Source organism: Prionailurus bengalensis, chromosome D1, assembly GCF_016509475.1.
Source record: "Prionailurus bengalensis isolate Pbe53 chromosome D1, Fcat_Pben_1.1_paternal_pri, whole genome shotgun sequence".
NCBI lineage: Eukaryota > Metazoa > Chordata > Mammalia > Carnivora > Felidae > Prionailurus > Prionailurus bengalensis.
The window spans coordinates 64,409,460-64,426,066 of record NC_057346.1 but is presented as its reverse complement, the minus strand read 5'-3'; the positions used below and the strand labels follow the sequence as shown (position 1 = coordinate 64,426,066).

Sequence of the window (16,607 nt, the reverse complement as noted above, 5' to 3'; positions counted from 1 at the left end):
TCACTTAGCACAATACAGTCTATTTCCATTCACATCGTTGCAAATGGCAAGATTTCATTCTTTTTGACAGCCGAGTAATACTGTATTGTGTATATAGGTGTGTGTATGTATGTATTTATAGAAGTAATGTATAAATATATATGTATATAAATATATACACACAATACATATACCACCTCTTCTTTAGCCATTCATCAGTCCATGGACATTTGGGCTCTTTCCATTTGTCTATTGCTGATTGTGCTGCTATAAACGTTGGGCTGCATGTGCACCTTTGAATCAGCATTTTTATATCCTTTGGATAAATACTTAATAGTGCAATTGCTTCCCCTTAATTCTGTATGGTGTATAATGTTGATTTTCATATGTTGAACCATCCTATATTCCTGGGATAAATACCACTTGGTCATGGTGTATAATCTTCTTAATATGATGCTGGGTTTGTTTTGCTAGTTTTGTGATAGCTTTGTCTGTCTTTGGCATCAAGTTAAACTCATCATAGAATAAGGTAGGAAATATTCCTTCCTCCCCTATTTTTTTAAAAAGTGTGAGAAACGGGTTCTGTGCTGACAGGTCAGAGCCTGGAGCCTGCTTCAGATTCATTCTCTCTCTCCCCCTCTCTCTGTCTCTCTGTCTCTCTCTCTCTCTCTGCCCCACCCCCACTTGCACTCAGTCTCTGTCTCAAAAATAAACAAACATTAAAAAAAATTTTTTTTAAGTGTGAGAAAGATTGGTGTTAATTCCTTAAATTTTTGATAGAATTCACCAGTGAAGCCATCTAGTCCTTGGGTTTTGTTGAAATTTTTTTGATTACTGATTCTATCTTTTCTGTTGTTAAAGAGGAGTTCAGATTTTCTATTTCTTCTTGAATCAGTTTTGGCAGTTTGTGTGTTTTTGGAATTTTTCTACTTAATCTAAATTAATTTTTTGGTATATAATTGTTCATAGTATTCTCTTATAATCCTTTTGATTTATGCAAGGTCAGTGGAGATGTGCCTACTTTTATTCCTGATTTTAGTTATCTCATTCTTCATACTTTTCTTGTGTAGCTAAGCCTTTGTCAATTTTGCTATTCTTTTCAAATGACCCACTTATGGTTTCATTGGTTCTATCGTTTTTCTGTTCTCTAGTTCATTTATCTCTTTTTAATCTTTCTTATTTTAATTTCTACATACTTGTGAATTTTCCAGATATCCTTCTGTTATTGATTTCTAATTCCATCCTACTGTGGTCAGAAAAGATACTTTGTAGGATTTAAATGTTTCTATTAATTGTGACTTGTTTTGGCCTAACATGTGGTCTATCTTGGAGAATGTTCCATGTGGACTTGAGAAGAATGTAAATACTGCCACTATTGGGTAGAGTGCTACTTTAGTTTATAGCATTGTTCAAGTCTTCTATTTCCTTTTTTGTCTTTTTTCTAGTTGTTGTATCCACTAATGAAAGTGGGGTGCTAAAGTCTCCAACTAGTATTCTTGATCTCTTTCTCCCTTCCTTTCTGTCAGTTTTTGCTTCATATATTTGGGGGCCTGATTGTTGCAGTTCTTGCTCACTTAATTACTTTTTTGAACTGATTTGGAAAGTCTATATTCTTTGTTGTGTGTGCCCACTTAAGTCTGTTCCCTTAGCTTAGTGGTCAGCTAGTGATTCCACATAGACTTCCTTAAATACCTGGAACCAAACCAAACAAAAACCCATTTCCTAGTCTTTGCAGATGTGCTGCATGTGTTGAGGCATGCCTCCACCACTTAGCCAGATAATTTTTTTCAACTTTACCTTCACCTTTAGTTCCTGCTTATGCAAAGCCTGAAGGCCAGTCAGAGGTGAGAGTTAAGGCCATATCAGGTGTTTCTGAACATGTGCCCAGCCTTCTAAATCTCTAGGGATACACAGAAACTTTTCAAATCCTTTATTCCCCAAAGCATCTCATACCCCAGCTTTCCCATTAAATGCTTTGACAAATGACCCCTAGGTGGCCACCTCAGCCCCGGGACAGTTCTGAGTCAGATAAAATAAGGGCAATAAAATAAGGGCAATTGGGTGGCTTCTTCAGAGAGCCAAGACAGAAACTAAAACCTTTCTCAGTCCTCTATTACCCAGCAACCTCTCCTTTCCTTCTCAATTAAACTTCAAGAATTTTCTAGGGGCACCTGGGTGGCTCAGTTGGTTGAGCAATTGACCGGCTCAGGTCACGATCTTGTGGTTTGTGAGTTCAAGCCCTAAACTGGGCTCTGTGCTGAAACCCTTGAGCCTGCTTTGGATTCTGTGTCTCTGTCTCTCTCTGCCCCTTCCATACTCATGCTCTGTCTCTCTCTGTCAAAAATAAATGAACATTAAAAAAGATTTAAAAAGAAAGAATTGCCTATAGTCATTTTGACATTCATACCTCATCCATCCATTCCTTTTTTTTTTTTTTTTTTTTTGGTGGGGGTGGGGGGGGCATGTGATAGGGAGAATAACAGACGCCAGAGATACCTACATCCCTAATCCTTGAATACACTGGCAAAAGGGACTCAGCAGATATGATCAAAGTTAAGGACCCTGAGATGAGGAATCATCCTGGATTATTTGGGTGATCATAATCTAATCACATGAATCCTAAAAAACAGAGAAGAGAAGGTTTCCCAGCTATGGTCAGTGAAAATGGGAGAGAGTGCAAACATGCATAATTAAGCAAGTGCACGTACTGTGACAACAGAATGGAGGGTAAGAGAAGGCAGTTGGACATGGCTCAGGGGAGCCTGAGTGGCTCCGTCCGTTGAGCATCTGACTTCAGCCCGGGTCATGGTTTTGCGGTTCATGTGTTTGAGCCCTGTGTTGGGCTTTGTGCTGACAGTGTGAAGCCTGCTTTGGATTCTCTGCCTCCCTTTCTCTCTGACCCTCCCTTGCTTATGCACACTCTGTCTCAAAAATAAATATTTAAAAAAATTAAAAATAAAAAAAGGGACATGACTCTCCACTGACAGCTTTCAAGACGGGGGTAGAAAATCATGAGCCCCAGAAAGGAATGCAGTCCTACCAATGCCTTGATTTTAACCCAGGGAGACCCATGTTATTAGACTACTCATCTATAGACCTGTAGGATAATACATTTGCATTGTTTTAAGTCACTAAGTTTGTGGTCATTTGTTATGGCAGTAGTAGAAAACTAATAAAACTAACTACAAATAAGTACCACCTCAACTCCTTCTCTGAAACTGTTCTAAAGCTTAACAATAACTTCATAATCAACAATTTCAGTAAATTACTTTCAACACTCACTTAAAAAATTTTTTTTAATGTTTATTTTTATTTTTGAGGGACAGAGAGAGACAGCATGAGTGGCAGAGGGGCAGAGGAGAGAGACCCAGAATATGAAGTAGGCTCCAGGCTCTGAGCTGTCAGCACAGAGCCTGACGCGGGGCTCAAACTCACGAGCTGTGAGATCATGATCTGAGCCGAAGTCAGACGCTCAACTGACTGAGCCACCCAGGTGCCCCTCAAAACTCATCTTAATAGGACTTTTTTGCTGCACCATTATTAACACTCACTTCCTGAAGATTTCTCCTTTCTTAGCTCAAGATACTAATATTTCCTGGTTCTCTGATGTCCTAGATTACTGTTTTCTAGCCTGCTTACCTGGCTTTTCTTCTTCTGTTTAATCCATTATTTCTTTTTCAAATAAGGACTACTGGATACCAACAATAATGATATCATCACTGTCCTCACTCAATAATTCTTTATCAAATATCTAATCAATTACCTCATGACTTATAAGGTCCACACATTCATATGACTGGTTATACATCTTTTACATTTCTTTTAATTTCTAAATCCCTCTTCCATACCCCTACTTCTCCCTTAAAATTATTTTGTTCTAGAAACTAGATTGCCTTGTAGTTTCTCGGAGTTTAGATTTTACTAATGGCATTCCCATGGTATAATTTAAAATGTTCCCCTCTCCTTTGTATTTCCTGTAATGGGTAGTTAGATCTATGGTGACTATTAAATATTGATGTTCCCCAAGGAAATGTATTTCTCCTACTTCAATTCATACCTGTAAGTTTCTAAATCTTCTCTTTCTGAACACCAAAGCCACACTGTTAACTATGTATTAGTTTATTCATTGTGTATGGCCCATAGAGACCTCAAATTCAACATGCCACATAATTACTGTATAAATCCCCTCCCATAAAATCTGCTACTTATGCTCCATTCATGTAAGGCTGAGCACGGACATTTACATCAAATTTTATCTCATTCACCCCTTATATTCAGCCCATAATTCCTTTAGGTTCAAACTCCTGTTTTCCCAATGCTCCCTCATTCTTTTCTTTTTTTTTTTTTTAATGTTTATTTATTTTTGAGAGAGAAAGAGCGTGAGTGAGGGAGGGGCACAGAGCGAGGGAGACACGGAATCTGAAGCAGGATCCAGGCCCCGAGCTGTCAGCACAGAGCCTGATGAGGGGCTCGAACTCACGAACCATGAGGTCATGACCTGAGCTGAAGTCAGACGCTTAACCAACTGAGCCACCCAGGTGCCCCTCAATGCTCCCTCATTCTTTAACACTTCATCTATCTTAACAGATTTTCCAGTTTTCAGAGCCCTCATGTCCTTTACAGAAAAAGTTTATCAACATCTTGTTTAAAGAGCCAGATAGTAAATATTTTGGGTTTTGCAGGCAATAGTTTCTCTGCTATACCTAATCAACCCTGGTCATAGTATGAAAACAACTGTGGCCAAAATGTAAATAAGTGGGCGTGGCTGTGTTCCAAAAAACTACCTCCAAAAATATTGGCCTTTGGGCCATAGTCTGCCAACCACTCCCTCAATACTGATATCAAAATTTTTAAGTTTATTTATTTTGAGAGAGAGAGAGAGAGGAAATTCCAAGCAGGCTCTATACTCTCAATGTGAAGCCTGACGCCGAGCTTGATCCCACAAACAGTGAGATCATAACCTGAGCCGAAATCAAGAGCTGGATGCTTAAACAACTGAGCCACCCAGGCGCCTGGATATCAAAATATTTTAAAAGGCAAATCGAATCGATTTCCCTACCCAATCTGTGAGGTCTCATTCTCTAAAAGCCAGGTAAGCAGGCTAGAAAGCTTTCTATTTCCTACAGAATAAAATCCATGCCTCCTGATAAAGTCCTTCATGATCTGGCCCTTGATACCCTCTAGCTTCAGAAAAAAGGAATTTCTTTTCAAATGGAAAGACTCCATTACTTTTCTTTTTAAGGTTCATTTTTTTTTCTTTTTAATTGAGATATAATTGACACATAATGTCATACAGTTGACCCTTGAACAACACAGGCACCAACCTCCTGAGCAGTTGGAAATCTGTGTATAACTTTTAATTCTCCCAAATTTTAACTACTAACAGCTTACCACTGACAGAGCCATAACAATAAGCACTGTAACGCATATTTTATGAATGTATTACATTCTGTATTCTTATAATAAAGTAAGCTAGAGAAAAAGTTCAAAAAATCATAAGAAAAAATACATTTACAATACTGTCTGTATTTATTAAAAAAAAATCCATGTATAATTGGACCCACACAGTTCAAACCCATGTTGTTCAAGGGTCAACTGTATTAGCTTCAGGTATACAACATCATGATTCAATTATATATATTGCAAAATGATCATAAGAAGTCAGGTTAACATCAGTCACCATATATAAATTTTTTTTCTTATAATGAGAACTCTTAAGATCTAATCTCTTAACAACTTCCAAATATGCAATACAGTATTATCAACTATAGTCACTATGCTGTACATTATATCCCCATGACTTATTTATTTTGTACTTGGGAGTTATATTTTATACCTTGTGACCCTCCACCCACTTGGCCCATACCCCACCTCTGGCAACCACCAATCTGTTCTCTGTATCTATGAGCTAATTTTCCTTTTTTTTTAGATTCCAAGTAAGGGTCAACTATTCTACCACCAACTCTTTACATTCTTACCTTCATCTTTAAGCATTCCAATCACATCCTCTATGAGGGTCACCACTTCCTTGCTGTTCTTTGGATGTTGTAAATTCACCCAAGTCCTAATGTCTTCAGGGAGAATTGTCAGAAATTGTTCCAGCACCAACAGCTCTAGGATCTGTTGCTTTGTATGAACTTCTGGTTTCAGCCACTGAAGACAGAGCTTCCAGAGTTGGCACAGGGCTTCATGAGGCCCAGACACATCCAAATACTGGAAATGTCTGAACTTTTGACGAGAGGCCTCAGAGTCACATGTTTCCATGACTGGGATGGATTCCTGCTGCCAAGACACATGTGCTTTCAGGGCCTCACTTTGTTCATGTAGAGTCAGGCTTTGAGGTTTTGACATAGCCATCAACTTGTTCAGAGGCTGCATCTTCCCAGACAGAACTCCCACTATAGTTCCAATTTGTTTTACTAGAGGATTCTAATAATTCTTGGGTGAAGCACATGTGTACTATATATATGCAATGTTTTGAACCAAGTTCTATCTCAATAAGAGAAAAGTTCCAGGAGCTTCAGATACAAAGCCAACATTCTGGTACCTGAGGAAATGAAAAAAAGATACCAATATGACCTATATTTAACGAACATGTTTTAGCATATTGCCAAAAGATAAAATACAAGTAATATTCTTAAAATTGTCCAATAAGATAAATATTATGGATTATACTTCCATTCTTGTTTCTTTCTCATAACGAGAAAATATACTGTCCCTTCCCAATCACCCACCAAAAAGAACATAAACACAGACATCACACAAAAAGTGATAAATGAGATAGTCCTTTAAAAAAAAAAAAAAACCTCACAATTTAATTGCAATTAAGTTTCTCCTGTATCAGGTGACAACACATTTTTGCTTTAAAATTAAGCAAAACAAATATTCAGAAGGATATTTAGGTTATTAAGGCTTTATACTAGAAAAGCCTAAAAAATCTCTTTCTAAATTCTCAATAAATATCAGTAAGGTTATATAAAATGAGTAGAACAGAACACACCACTAGAACTTAAGAAACAATTATTTAAAAAATAAGAGAATAGGGGCGCCTGGGTGGCTCAGTTGGTTAAGAGTCTGACTTCGGCTCAGGTCATGATCTCATGGTTTGTGGGTTCGAGCCCCAGATCAGGCTCCATGCTGACAGCTCAAAGCCCGGAGCCTAATTCAGATTCTGTGTCTCCTTCTCTCTGCCCCTCCCCCACTCCTGCTCTCTCTCAATCTTTCAAAAAAAAAATTAATTAATTTTAAAAAAAGGAGAATAAATAGGAGTCATTCATTGTTGGGGGTAAATCAAAAAGTACATTCCAATGATACAAAAACAGACACACAGATCAATGGATAGAGAGCCAAGGAAAAAATCTACACCTCTATGTTCAATTCACCATGAGAAAGCAGGCAAGAATACACAATGGGGAAAGGATAGTCTTTTCAATAAGTGGTGTTGGAAAACTGGACAGCTACATGCAAAAGAATGAAACTGGACAACTTTCTTACATCATATAAAAAAATAAACTCAACATGGATTAAAGATCTAAATATGAGACCTGAAGCCATAAAACTCCCAAAAGAAACATAGGTAATCTTTTGGACATCAGCGTTAGCAATGTATTTATGAATATGTCTCCTTAGGCAAGAGAAACAAAAACAAAAATAAGCTACTGGGACTATAACAAAATAAAAAAGCTTTTGTACAGTAAAGGAAACCATCAACAAAATAAAAAAGCAACCTACTAAATGAGAGAACATATTTGAAAATGGCATCACTGATAAAGGGTTAATATCCAAAATATATAAAGAAATTATACATTCAACATATACATATACACACAAACACACAAATAATTCAATTAAAAAATAGGCAGAGAACCTAAACAGACATTTTCCCAGAAAAGATACACAGATGGCCAACAGGTACATGAAAAGATGCTCATCAGGAAATGCAAATTAAAACCACAAGGGGGTATCATTTCACACCTGTCAGAAAATGGCTAATATCAAAAAAACAAGAAATAACAAGTGTTGGTATGAATGTAGAGAAAAGGGAACCTTATGCACTGCTGGTGGGAATGTCAATTGGTGCAATCACTGTGGAAAACAGTAAGGAGGTTCCTCAAAAAATTAAAAATAGAAATACCATATGATCCAGTAATTTCCCTACTGGGTATTTAGCCAAAGAAAATGAAAACACTAATTTGAAAGGATATATGCACTCCTATGTTTACCGAATTATTTACAATAGCCAAGATATGGAAGCAACCCAAGCGTCCATCCATAGATGAATGGATAAAGAAGATGTAGTGTGTGTGTGTGTGTACATATGTGTGTATGTGTCTATATATGTATATACACATACACATATATATAAATGGAATATTACTTAGCCATAAAAGGAGGTGATTTTGCTATTTGCAACAACATGGATGGATCTAGAGGGTATTATGCTAAGTGAAATAAGTCAAACAAAAATGAATTCCTTATGACTTCACTTGTATGTGGAATCTAAAAACCAAAACAACTGAACAAATAAACAAATCAAACAGACTCTTAAATATAGAGAACTGGTGGTTGCCAGAGTGGAGGTGGGTGATGGGGGGGGGGGTGGGGATCAGCAAAATAAAGGGGATTAGGAAGTACAAACTTCCATTTTGAAATAAGTCACGGAGATGAAAAGTACAGCAAAGGGAATATAGGCAATAATATTGTAATAATGTATGGTGACAAACAGTGACTACACTTATTGTAGTGAGCATTTTAAGTACTATATGGAATTGTGGAATCAATATGTTATCCACCTGAAACTAATACAACATTGTAGGCCAATTTTACTTCAATTAAAAAAAGAGTGCATTCCCAGACTAAAATGATTAGAAGTTTTCACTTGTTAGGACTCATTATCGGCCAGTCTGCAATGTCCACCAGGGAAGTAATAGGCTCAGCTAAACATTTAGACTCACATGACTACCATGGGCCATATTTGGCACTAGTTGTTCAGAAGGTCTCTGGACAGAAAACACAGCTTGCTAGCCGAGTAACTGGCATTGTTCTTCAGTGGGAGTCCTCACAGAGTATAGCTCAAGTCAAGAGATCTACATAGGTTGTGCAGAAAGCACATTGACTTAAAGCCTTCCCACAAGAGCCAGAGTCTTTTGTAACAACTCTATGAGCACAGCACTCAGGGTTCCCCAAAGAACTTCCCCCATTATGAGAATCATCACATTCAGGGAAGTTCAGATACAGCTTTCTACCTGATTTACAATTCTCCCAGTCTGAATGCAATTGAACTTTCAGGGTTCATTTTTTTTAATATAATTTATTGTCAAATTGGTTTCCATACAACACCCAGTGCTCATCCCAACAAGTGCCCTCCTCCATGTCAGGGTTCATTTTTTACTATATACCTCTAAGCCAGTGGTTTTCAGGGGCAATTTGGTACCAGGGGAAATCTGACAATTCTGGAGACAGTTTTGGTTATCACAACTGGGGGCTCTTACTGGCATCGGGTCAGAGAAGCCCAGGGATCCTGCTAAACATCCTACAATGTGTAAGATGGTGCTCAATAACAAAGAATTATCCAGCCTAAAAGGTCACTAATTCCAAGGTAAAGAAATCCCTGCTATAGAAAATATATAGTGACAAAGAGTACATACTTTGGAGTCATACTGACAGGAGGTTAAATAGCAGCTGTACTAGTAACTACACGTATTAAATTAAGCAAATTAGTTAACCAAAACCTGAATTTTCTCAATTGTAACATAGATATAATAATATCTATCTGACTGAATTACAGTGATTAAAAGAACTCTCATCCACTTCTTGGAAGATAATAAACACTCGATACCCATTTTGTTGAGAGTTTTTATCATAAATGGATGTTGAATTTTGTCAAATGCTTTTTCTGCATCCACCGAAATCATATGATTTTTATTATTCATTTTCTCAATGTGATGTATCACACTGACTGATTTGCAGACATTGCAAATCATTTATCTGGTAAGAGATTAATATCCAAAGTATATCAGGAATTCATACAACTTTATAACAAATGAAAATTAGACTTGAAAATAGGCAGAAGATTTGAATATTTTTCCAGAGAAGACACTTGAACACTTTTCCAAAGAAGACATACAGATGGCCAGCAGATACATGAAAAATGCTCAGCAGCATTAATCATCAGGTAAATGCAAATCAAAAGCACACTGAAGTATCACCCCACACATTTTGAAGGATTATTTCCAAAAAGAGAAGACATACCAAGTGTTAGTGAGGATGTGAAGAAAAGGAAACCCTTGTACATTGCTGGTGGCAGTGTCAATCGGTGAATCCACTGTGGAAAACAGTATGGACATTCCTTAAAAAATTAAAATAGAACTATTGTATGATCCAGCAATTCCATTTCTGGATATTTATCCAATAAAAATGAAAACACTAACTGGGAAAGATATATGCACCCTCATATTCATTGCAGTACTGTTTACAATAGCCAGGACATGAAAATAACCTAAGTGTCCATCAACAGATCAATGGATAATGAAATTGTGTGCATGCATGTGCATGTGTGTGTATATACATATAGGAATATTATTCAGCCATAAAAAGAATTAAAATCTTATCATTTGAAACAAATGGATGTACCTTGAGGGCAATATGCTAAGTGAAATAAAGTCAGACAAAATACCGTATGATCTCTCTTATGTGTGTAACCTTAAAAACAACAACAACAAAAAACAAAATTGGTAGTTGCCAGAGGAGAAGGGTGGTAGGTGGGAGAAATGGGTATAAGGGGCCAAAGGTTAAATTTAAAAAAGCCTGAAGCAATGGGCAAAATATCAATTTTCAATACTTTCCATTGTGTTTTTTAAAAAAATATTTAGAGAAAGAGAGTGTGCGCACACATGCAACCCCAGGAGGAGCAGAGAGAGGAGGACAGAAGATCCAAAGCGGACTCCATGCTGACAGCAGCCAGCTGCCAGCTGCGAGCCCAATGTGGGGCTTGAACTCATGAACCACAAGATCATGACCTGAGCTGAAGTTGCACACTCAACCGACTGAGCCACTCAGGTGCTCCTCCATGTGTCTTATTGCAACCATATAATAACCACTTAAAAAAAAAACAAAACACAACACTCAGTAGACTTTCATATATACGTGTGTACGTCTGCTTGTTAGCAGATCTTACAGACTGGCCAAAAGTTAGTTCACAAAAGTATTTCCTGACCTCATCTATTGGCAATGTCTACCTGAAAGATTATTCAACATTCAAATAAAGATTAGTATATGGAGCAAAAGAACAATATAGAGAGGCCTATGAAAAGAGAGTGCAGAAGGAAAAATGCACAATGCTCAAAAAAGTCAAGGCAAGAAAACATTTTAGAACACGTACTGACTTTCTGAAGAAAAAAAACAAGTTTGGAAATGAGTGGAATCTGTAAGACTGAAGGCAAAAGAAAATACACAATAGCACTGTACTCTAGTTGATAAAGTTCTTTCCTATGGAGATATACATTAACAATTCTGATACATTATGCATGTATATCGGAATTGAACAATAAGTACATGCACTGCAGATTGTGAGAAGCAGCTTTCTTAATGTTTGAGTAGGAGTTTTCAGATAATCAAAGGAAAGAAGCTAGAATGGCTCAAGTGGTAATGAATTAGAGTTGGAGATATCAATATGAACTTCTGTGTAGCTTAATATAAAGGTGGTTACATGCAGAAATATTTATAGATATTTGTATATACAGGGATTAGTATGCATGCATATATTTCCTAGCTCTGTCAGCTGAGTTGGCCTAGAAGCAAGGACATCCCAGGACCAACAATAACACTTAGCTCCCAGGTCTCAGTTTCTAATACCATATTTCAATAAAAGGAACCAGGGCTCCACGGAAAAATGGTTGATTTTAAAACTGGAGAAAAAAATATACAAGAAGAGATGGAGCATCTTGAAGTACTAGAAACTAAACAAAAGCTCAAAAACAAAAACACATTTACTGGGGCACATCAGAAGCACACCAGAGCCAAGCGAAAGAGCTCCCGATGGCCAAAGCTGGAACAATATTAGTAATAAATAATCTAACTATAAAATTAATGCCCATAGGCTATATTAATACAGATGACTGACTCAATCAATAAATGGGGTAGAATAGACAAATCTCCCATACAGAAGAGTCCAAATAATTTGTGTAGATATTCAGCCCTCTAGGAGGTACAGAACTCTCTATCCCTGGAGTTTGGACTCTGCATAGTGAATTTCTCACAAAAAAGTATATACAGGAAAAAGGAAAAAGAGTAAATTTATAATGGAGAAACCTAAAATATATACCTCAACAAGTGATCAAAGTTAACACCAATAATGACAGGTCATGTTGACAGTATGTACCTTTGAGATGATGTGGTAGAAATAGCACTTTGTCTCTGATTTTCCTTCTCTAAACCCATAACACCAGTCTAATCATGAGAAGGATTCTAACAGACAAATTCTAATAGATGGTCTTCCTATAAAATACCTGACCAGTACTCCTCAAATCTGTAAAGGTCATTAAAAACAAGTCTCAGAAACTACCCCAGCCAAGAGGAGCCTCAGGAGATATGATAACTAAATGTACTGTGGCATCCCAGATGGGATCCTGATCAGAAGAAGAACATTGGGTAAAAATTAAAGAAGTATGAATAAAGTATGGACTTCAGTTAATATATATATTTCACTGACTGTAACAAATGTACCATATTAATTTGTTACTAGTTGGGGAAATGGGTATGGGGTGTATGGGAACTCTCTGTACTATATTCTCAAATTCAGTTAAGTAAGGTTTTACTTTGAAAAGTCAACACCCACATTAAAAGCCTTAGTTCTCCTCAGATGGTTTATTCAATTTATTTAGGAAAGAACTTTTTGTGGGAGGAAGGCACTGAAGCTGAACTGCCTCTTTATATAAGTGGGAAGGGAAATGGGAAGTTAGGGAGATGACTGAAATAGATGTTACACTTGATTCCTATGTTCTATTTGATTCTCACTCCCACACTCTGTTGGAACTGCTTATGAAACAAATAGGCAGTTTCCACCTCCACTGTGGTTACCTCATAGTACATTCTAAGTTGTGGCCTTTTCTACATTGTTTCTTAAAACTATGTTTCTCTCCACTCCCCATCTTGTAAATTTTTTTTTTTTTACATTTTTATTTATTTTTGAGAGACAGAGCACAAGTGGGGGAGGGGCAGAGAGAGAATGAGACACAGAATAGGAAGCAGGCTCCAGGCTCTGAGCTGTCAGCACAGAGCCCGATGTGGGGCTTGAACTCACAAACCGAGATCGTGACCTGAGCCGAAGTCGAACGCTTAACTGACTGAGCCACCTAGAACCCCCTCCACTCTCCATCTGGTAGAGATGTACTGACAGCATTTATATGCTCCTTAGTACCCCTTTACATGTCTGCCAGACACAGGGCAAAGTGGATCAACTGAAGGAAGAATATTTGAGACCCAACACAAACCTTCTCTAAAGCTTAAGGAAAGCACAGGTTCATTAAAAAACAAAAGAAAGTTTCAAAGTGCTTAAGAGGTATCACGGAGTCCCAGCAAAAGACTAAACTATATGCCCAGATACTTTTTTAATTAACATAAAGGGAGAAAGCAGGGGTGAGGGCTGAAGGTGAGGGAGGTGAGCAGTTCACAGGCAAAATGTTAAAAAATAAAACAAAACACCAAGGAAGCACAAAAATTAAAAAATTAAAGGTGGAAAGAATAACAAGGATATCCACTATAATGGTAAATGTACTGGGTAAAAATTTTCACTATATAAACACTCAAGAGACATGGAAAACAAAAGAACTGCAAAGTTACAAATAAAGGGATTAAAAACCTAACAAGCAAATGTAAACAATACACAGGGATAAAATGAATTAAAAAGCCCACAGGGCACCTGGATGGCTCAGTTGGTTAAGCCTCTGACTCAGTTCCAGCTCAGATCATGATCTCACAGTTCGTGAGTTCAAGCCCTGCATCGGACCACACCCATGGTGCGGGGCCTGCTTGGGATTTTCTGTCTCTCTCCCTCTCTGCCCCTCCATGGAGCACTCCCGTGTGTGTCCTCTCACTCTCTCTCAAAATAAATAATTAAAAACTTAAAAAAAAAAAAAAGCACAAGTGTATTAAAGCAGACAAAAAGGAAACTTTAAATGAAGGTACAACTTATAATGAAATACGACTTATTAAATGTACCAAATAATGTAACTGGAATATGTTTATGGCAAAATCCTCAGAAAACAAAAGATGAAATCAACAAGAACACAACAAATAAATCCTTAGCAAATAAGCTATATCCTTAACAGATAAACTAAATCCTTAATCCTTAACAAACTAAAATTAAGTAATAATATAGTAGATATGAAAAATGTGCTTAGTGTGATGTAATGTAGTTTCTATTCAAGCACTTATGAAAATGTTTACAAAAGCTACTATGTATGAGGCTACAAAAAAACTCAATAAATAAAAAGTATCTACCAGTGAACAGACTACATTTATCATCAGAATGAAAACTACAATTTGACACAAAAAACATTCTCAACTAATTTGAAATTTAAACTTTGTTTCTAAAATACACCTCAAAAGACAAAAATAATGGACATCAAAATCTATAGAGCACGGTTCAAGCTCCACTGTTAGGCAATGTCAAAGACTTACATATGTAATTAAACAATAATAAGATAAACATTCAACTCAAAGTGAGAAAAAGCAACAAAATATACTGGGAATTTATAGGTTAAGTATATAAATTAATAAATTACTCGGTACCAATAATTACAGAGCTAGAAGGACAGAGATGTTCAGGACGACATGCTTGCATTTAAGATTTCAAAAAGGGAACAGTTTGGGTGACAGAACGTCCAAGGTACGACTGTGACTGCGAGAAGCTTAAGTGGTCTGTAAGCGATGAACACGGGAATAAACAAAGTCAAGAACTTAAGTTTAAGCTCTAGTACTAACAGACGTCTTTCAGGACGATGGTGGCAGTCAGAATGAAGCGTTAACTGTGAGCAACTACCACTGGAAGGGAGGGTTCAATAAGGCGCAGGTGACAGGAATCTGGGGCGTTAAACAAGCAGGTGACACAGGTTCAAAGGATTTTATAGCATTGAGGAAAAATGGAACAGGGGCCAATTATGTGGGCAAGGTAGCATCTGTCGGTGAAGAGGGTTGTTTTAAACCTCATAGGTAGAGCAGAAGCTTGAGTTGAAAACAGCCTTGGAGATTAGCGCAGGTAGAGCAGCAGAAAGCAGTTTGCAAATGAAGCGTCTGAAATTTGAAAGACGCCTTGAAGTTTAACTGTTTGGAGGAATAACAAGGAATGACTGGGAAAAAAGGCAAGTTGCAATGAAGGTTTCCCTATTTTCTTTTCCAGCTGATGGATCCAGTCACACTTGGTATTTCCACGAGGAATCAATACTAGTCATTCCCGAACCCACTAATGAAGATACTTTCCCCAGGTCAAGTGCCTGCAGATTGCCCCCGTTACAGAGTGGAAGAGAGGGCTGCACTAAACGCTGCTCAGGCCTGCTCTCCCACGCACCGATTTCCTTCCGCAGCCCGCGCCTTCCCCACCACTGGTGACCCCTCCAGGTGGTCCCGCAGAGACTGCGGGGCGCGGCGCCGGAATCCTCTTAACTGCGCACAAGCCGACGCCCTCCAGCGGGATTCCCAATTCCGCGCACCCGCGTCCTCGTCGCCCGCTGACCCCGGCGATACCTGCGGGCACGGCTCCCAGCCAGCACTCTGTTCACTCACACCCAGGCGCCAGTTCCGACAGGAGCCACGGAGGTCTCTGGCCCCGCGGTCGGAAAGAGGCGGCGTGGGTAATCACGCCGGAACTAAGAAGCCGTGACTGCACCCGCCTATTAAACGCCAATGCCGCCGCCCCTCTGGGTCTCCTAAAGGCCAAGGCAAGCATCGGGCGCACGCACGCGCACAGGCCCTGGGAGGAGCCCCCAGCGGCCCCTGCGGCCTCAGTCTGCGGAGTAGACTGGGGGCTTCTCCCAGTCCCGCCCCCTTCCTCAGCCCCGCCCCCTCAGTAGACTTTCGTCCAACCCCAGGGCCACCAACGAATGGATGCGGGCTTCCGGTAGGGTGGAGGCGAGGGTAAGGCGCAGGGAGAATGGCATCTCAAACATTCTTTGCTTCCCCCATCCCATCCCGGAAAAGTGTCCAAAATCTTCCTCACCTTTTCCGTGCCCCCCACCCCCCCACCCCACTTGAGTGGAACCAAAAAATGTGACAGAATTTCGAAAGGATACCAATTTGTATATAACATGATTTTCACTGATTTTATTGATTCACTCATTCATTCATTCTGTTTTGCAACCAAGTAAAAAGTCTCGTGGAAGATCATGAGTTCAGTTTTGGCTGAGTTGAGTTTGAGATACTTTGTGACATCCAAGAAGCAATGTCAAATAGGCATACAGATCGAGGAGTCTGGAGACCTTAGAGGTGTCTGGGGCCAGCGGTGTAAAATTTGTGTCAATTCTGGGTAGATGATAGTTGATACTATGAGTGAGGATGACATTGTAGAAAGAACAAAAAAGAGAAAATACTAAAATGAAAGGGCCTAGGATTGAGCCCCAAAGGAAGAACTCAAA

General features: G+C 38.6%; 1 protein-coding gene across 1 annotated transcript in view; it reads right to left on the bottom strand.

Moving 5' to 3' along the window:
- ZNF215 (zinc finger protein 215) overlaps window positions 1-16,031 on the bottom strand; it is a 37,005-nt gene extending 20,974 nt beyond the window's left edge. The window contains exons 1-2 of the mRNA XM_043580537.1: window positions 15,721-16,031; window positions 5,958-6,526 (exon numbers count right to left, since the gene is read on the bottom strand). Of these exons, the coding sequence (XP_043436472.1) occupies window positions 5,958-6,357 (400 nt within the window). The 5' untranslated portion in view covers window positions 6,358-6,526; window positions 15,721-16,031. The remainder of the gene's footprint in view (window positions 1-5,957; window positions 6,527-15,720) is intronic.
- Between the last annotated feature and the right edge of the window lie 576 nt (window positions 16,032-16,607).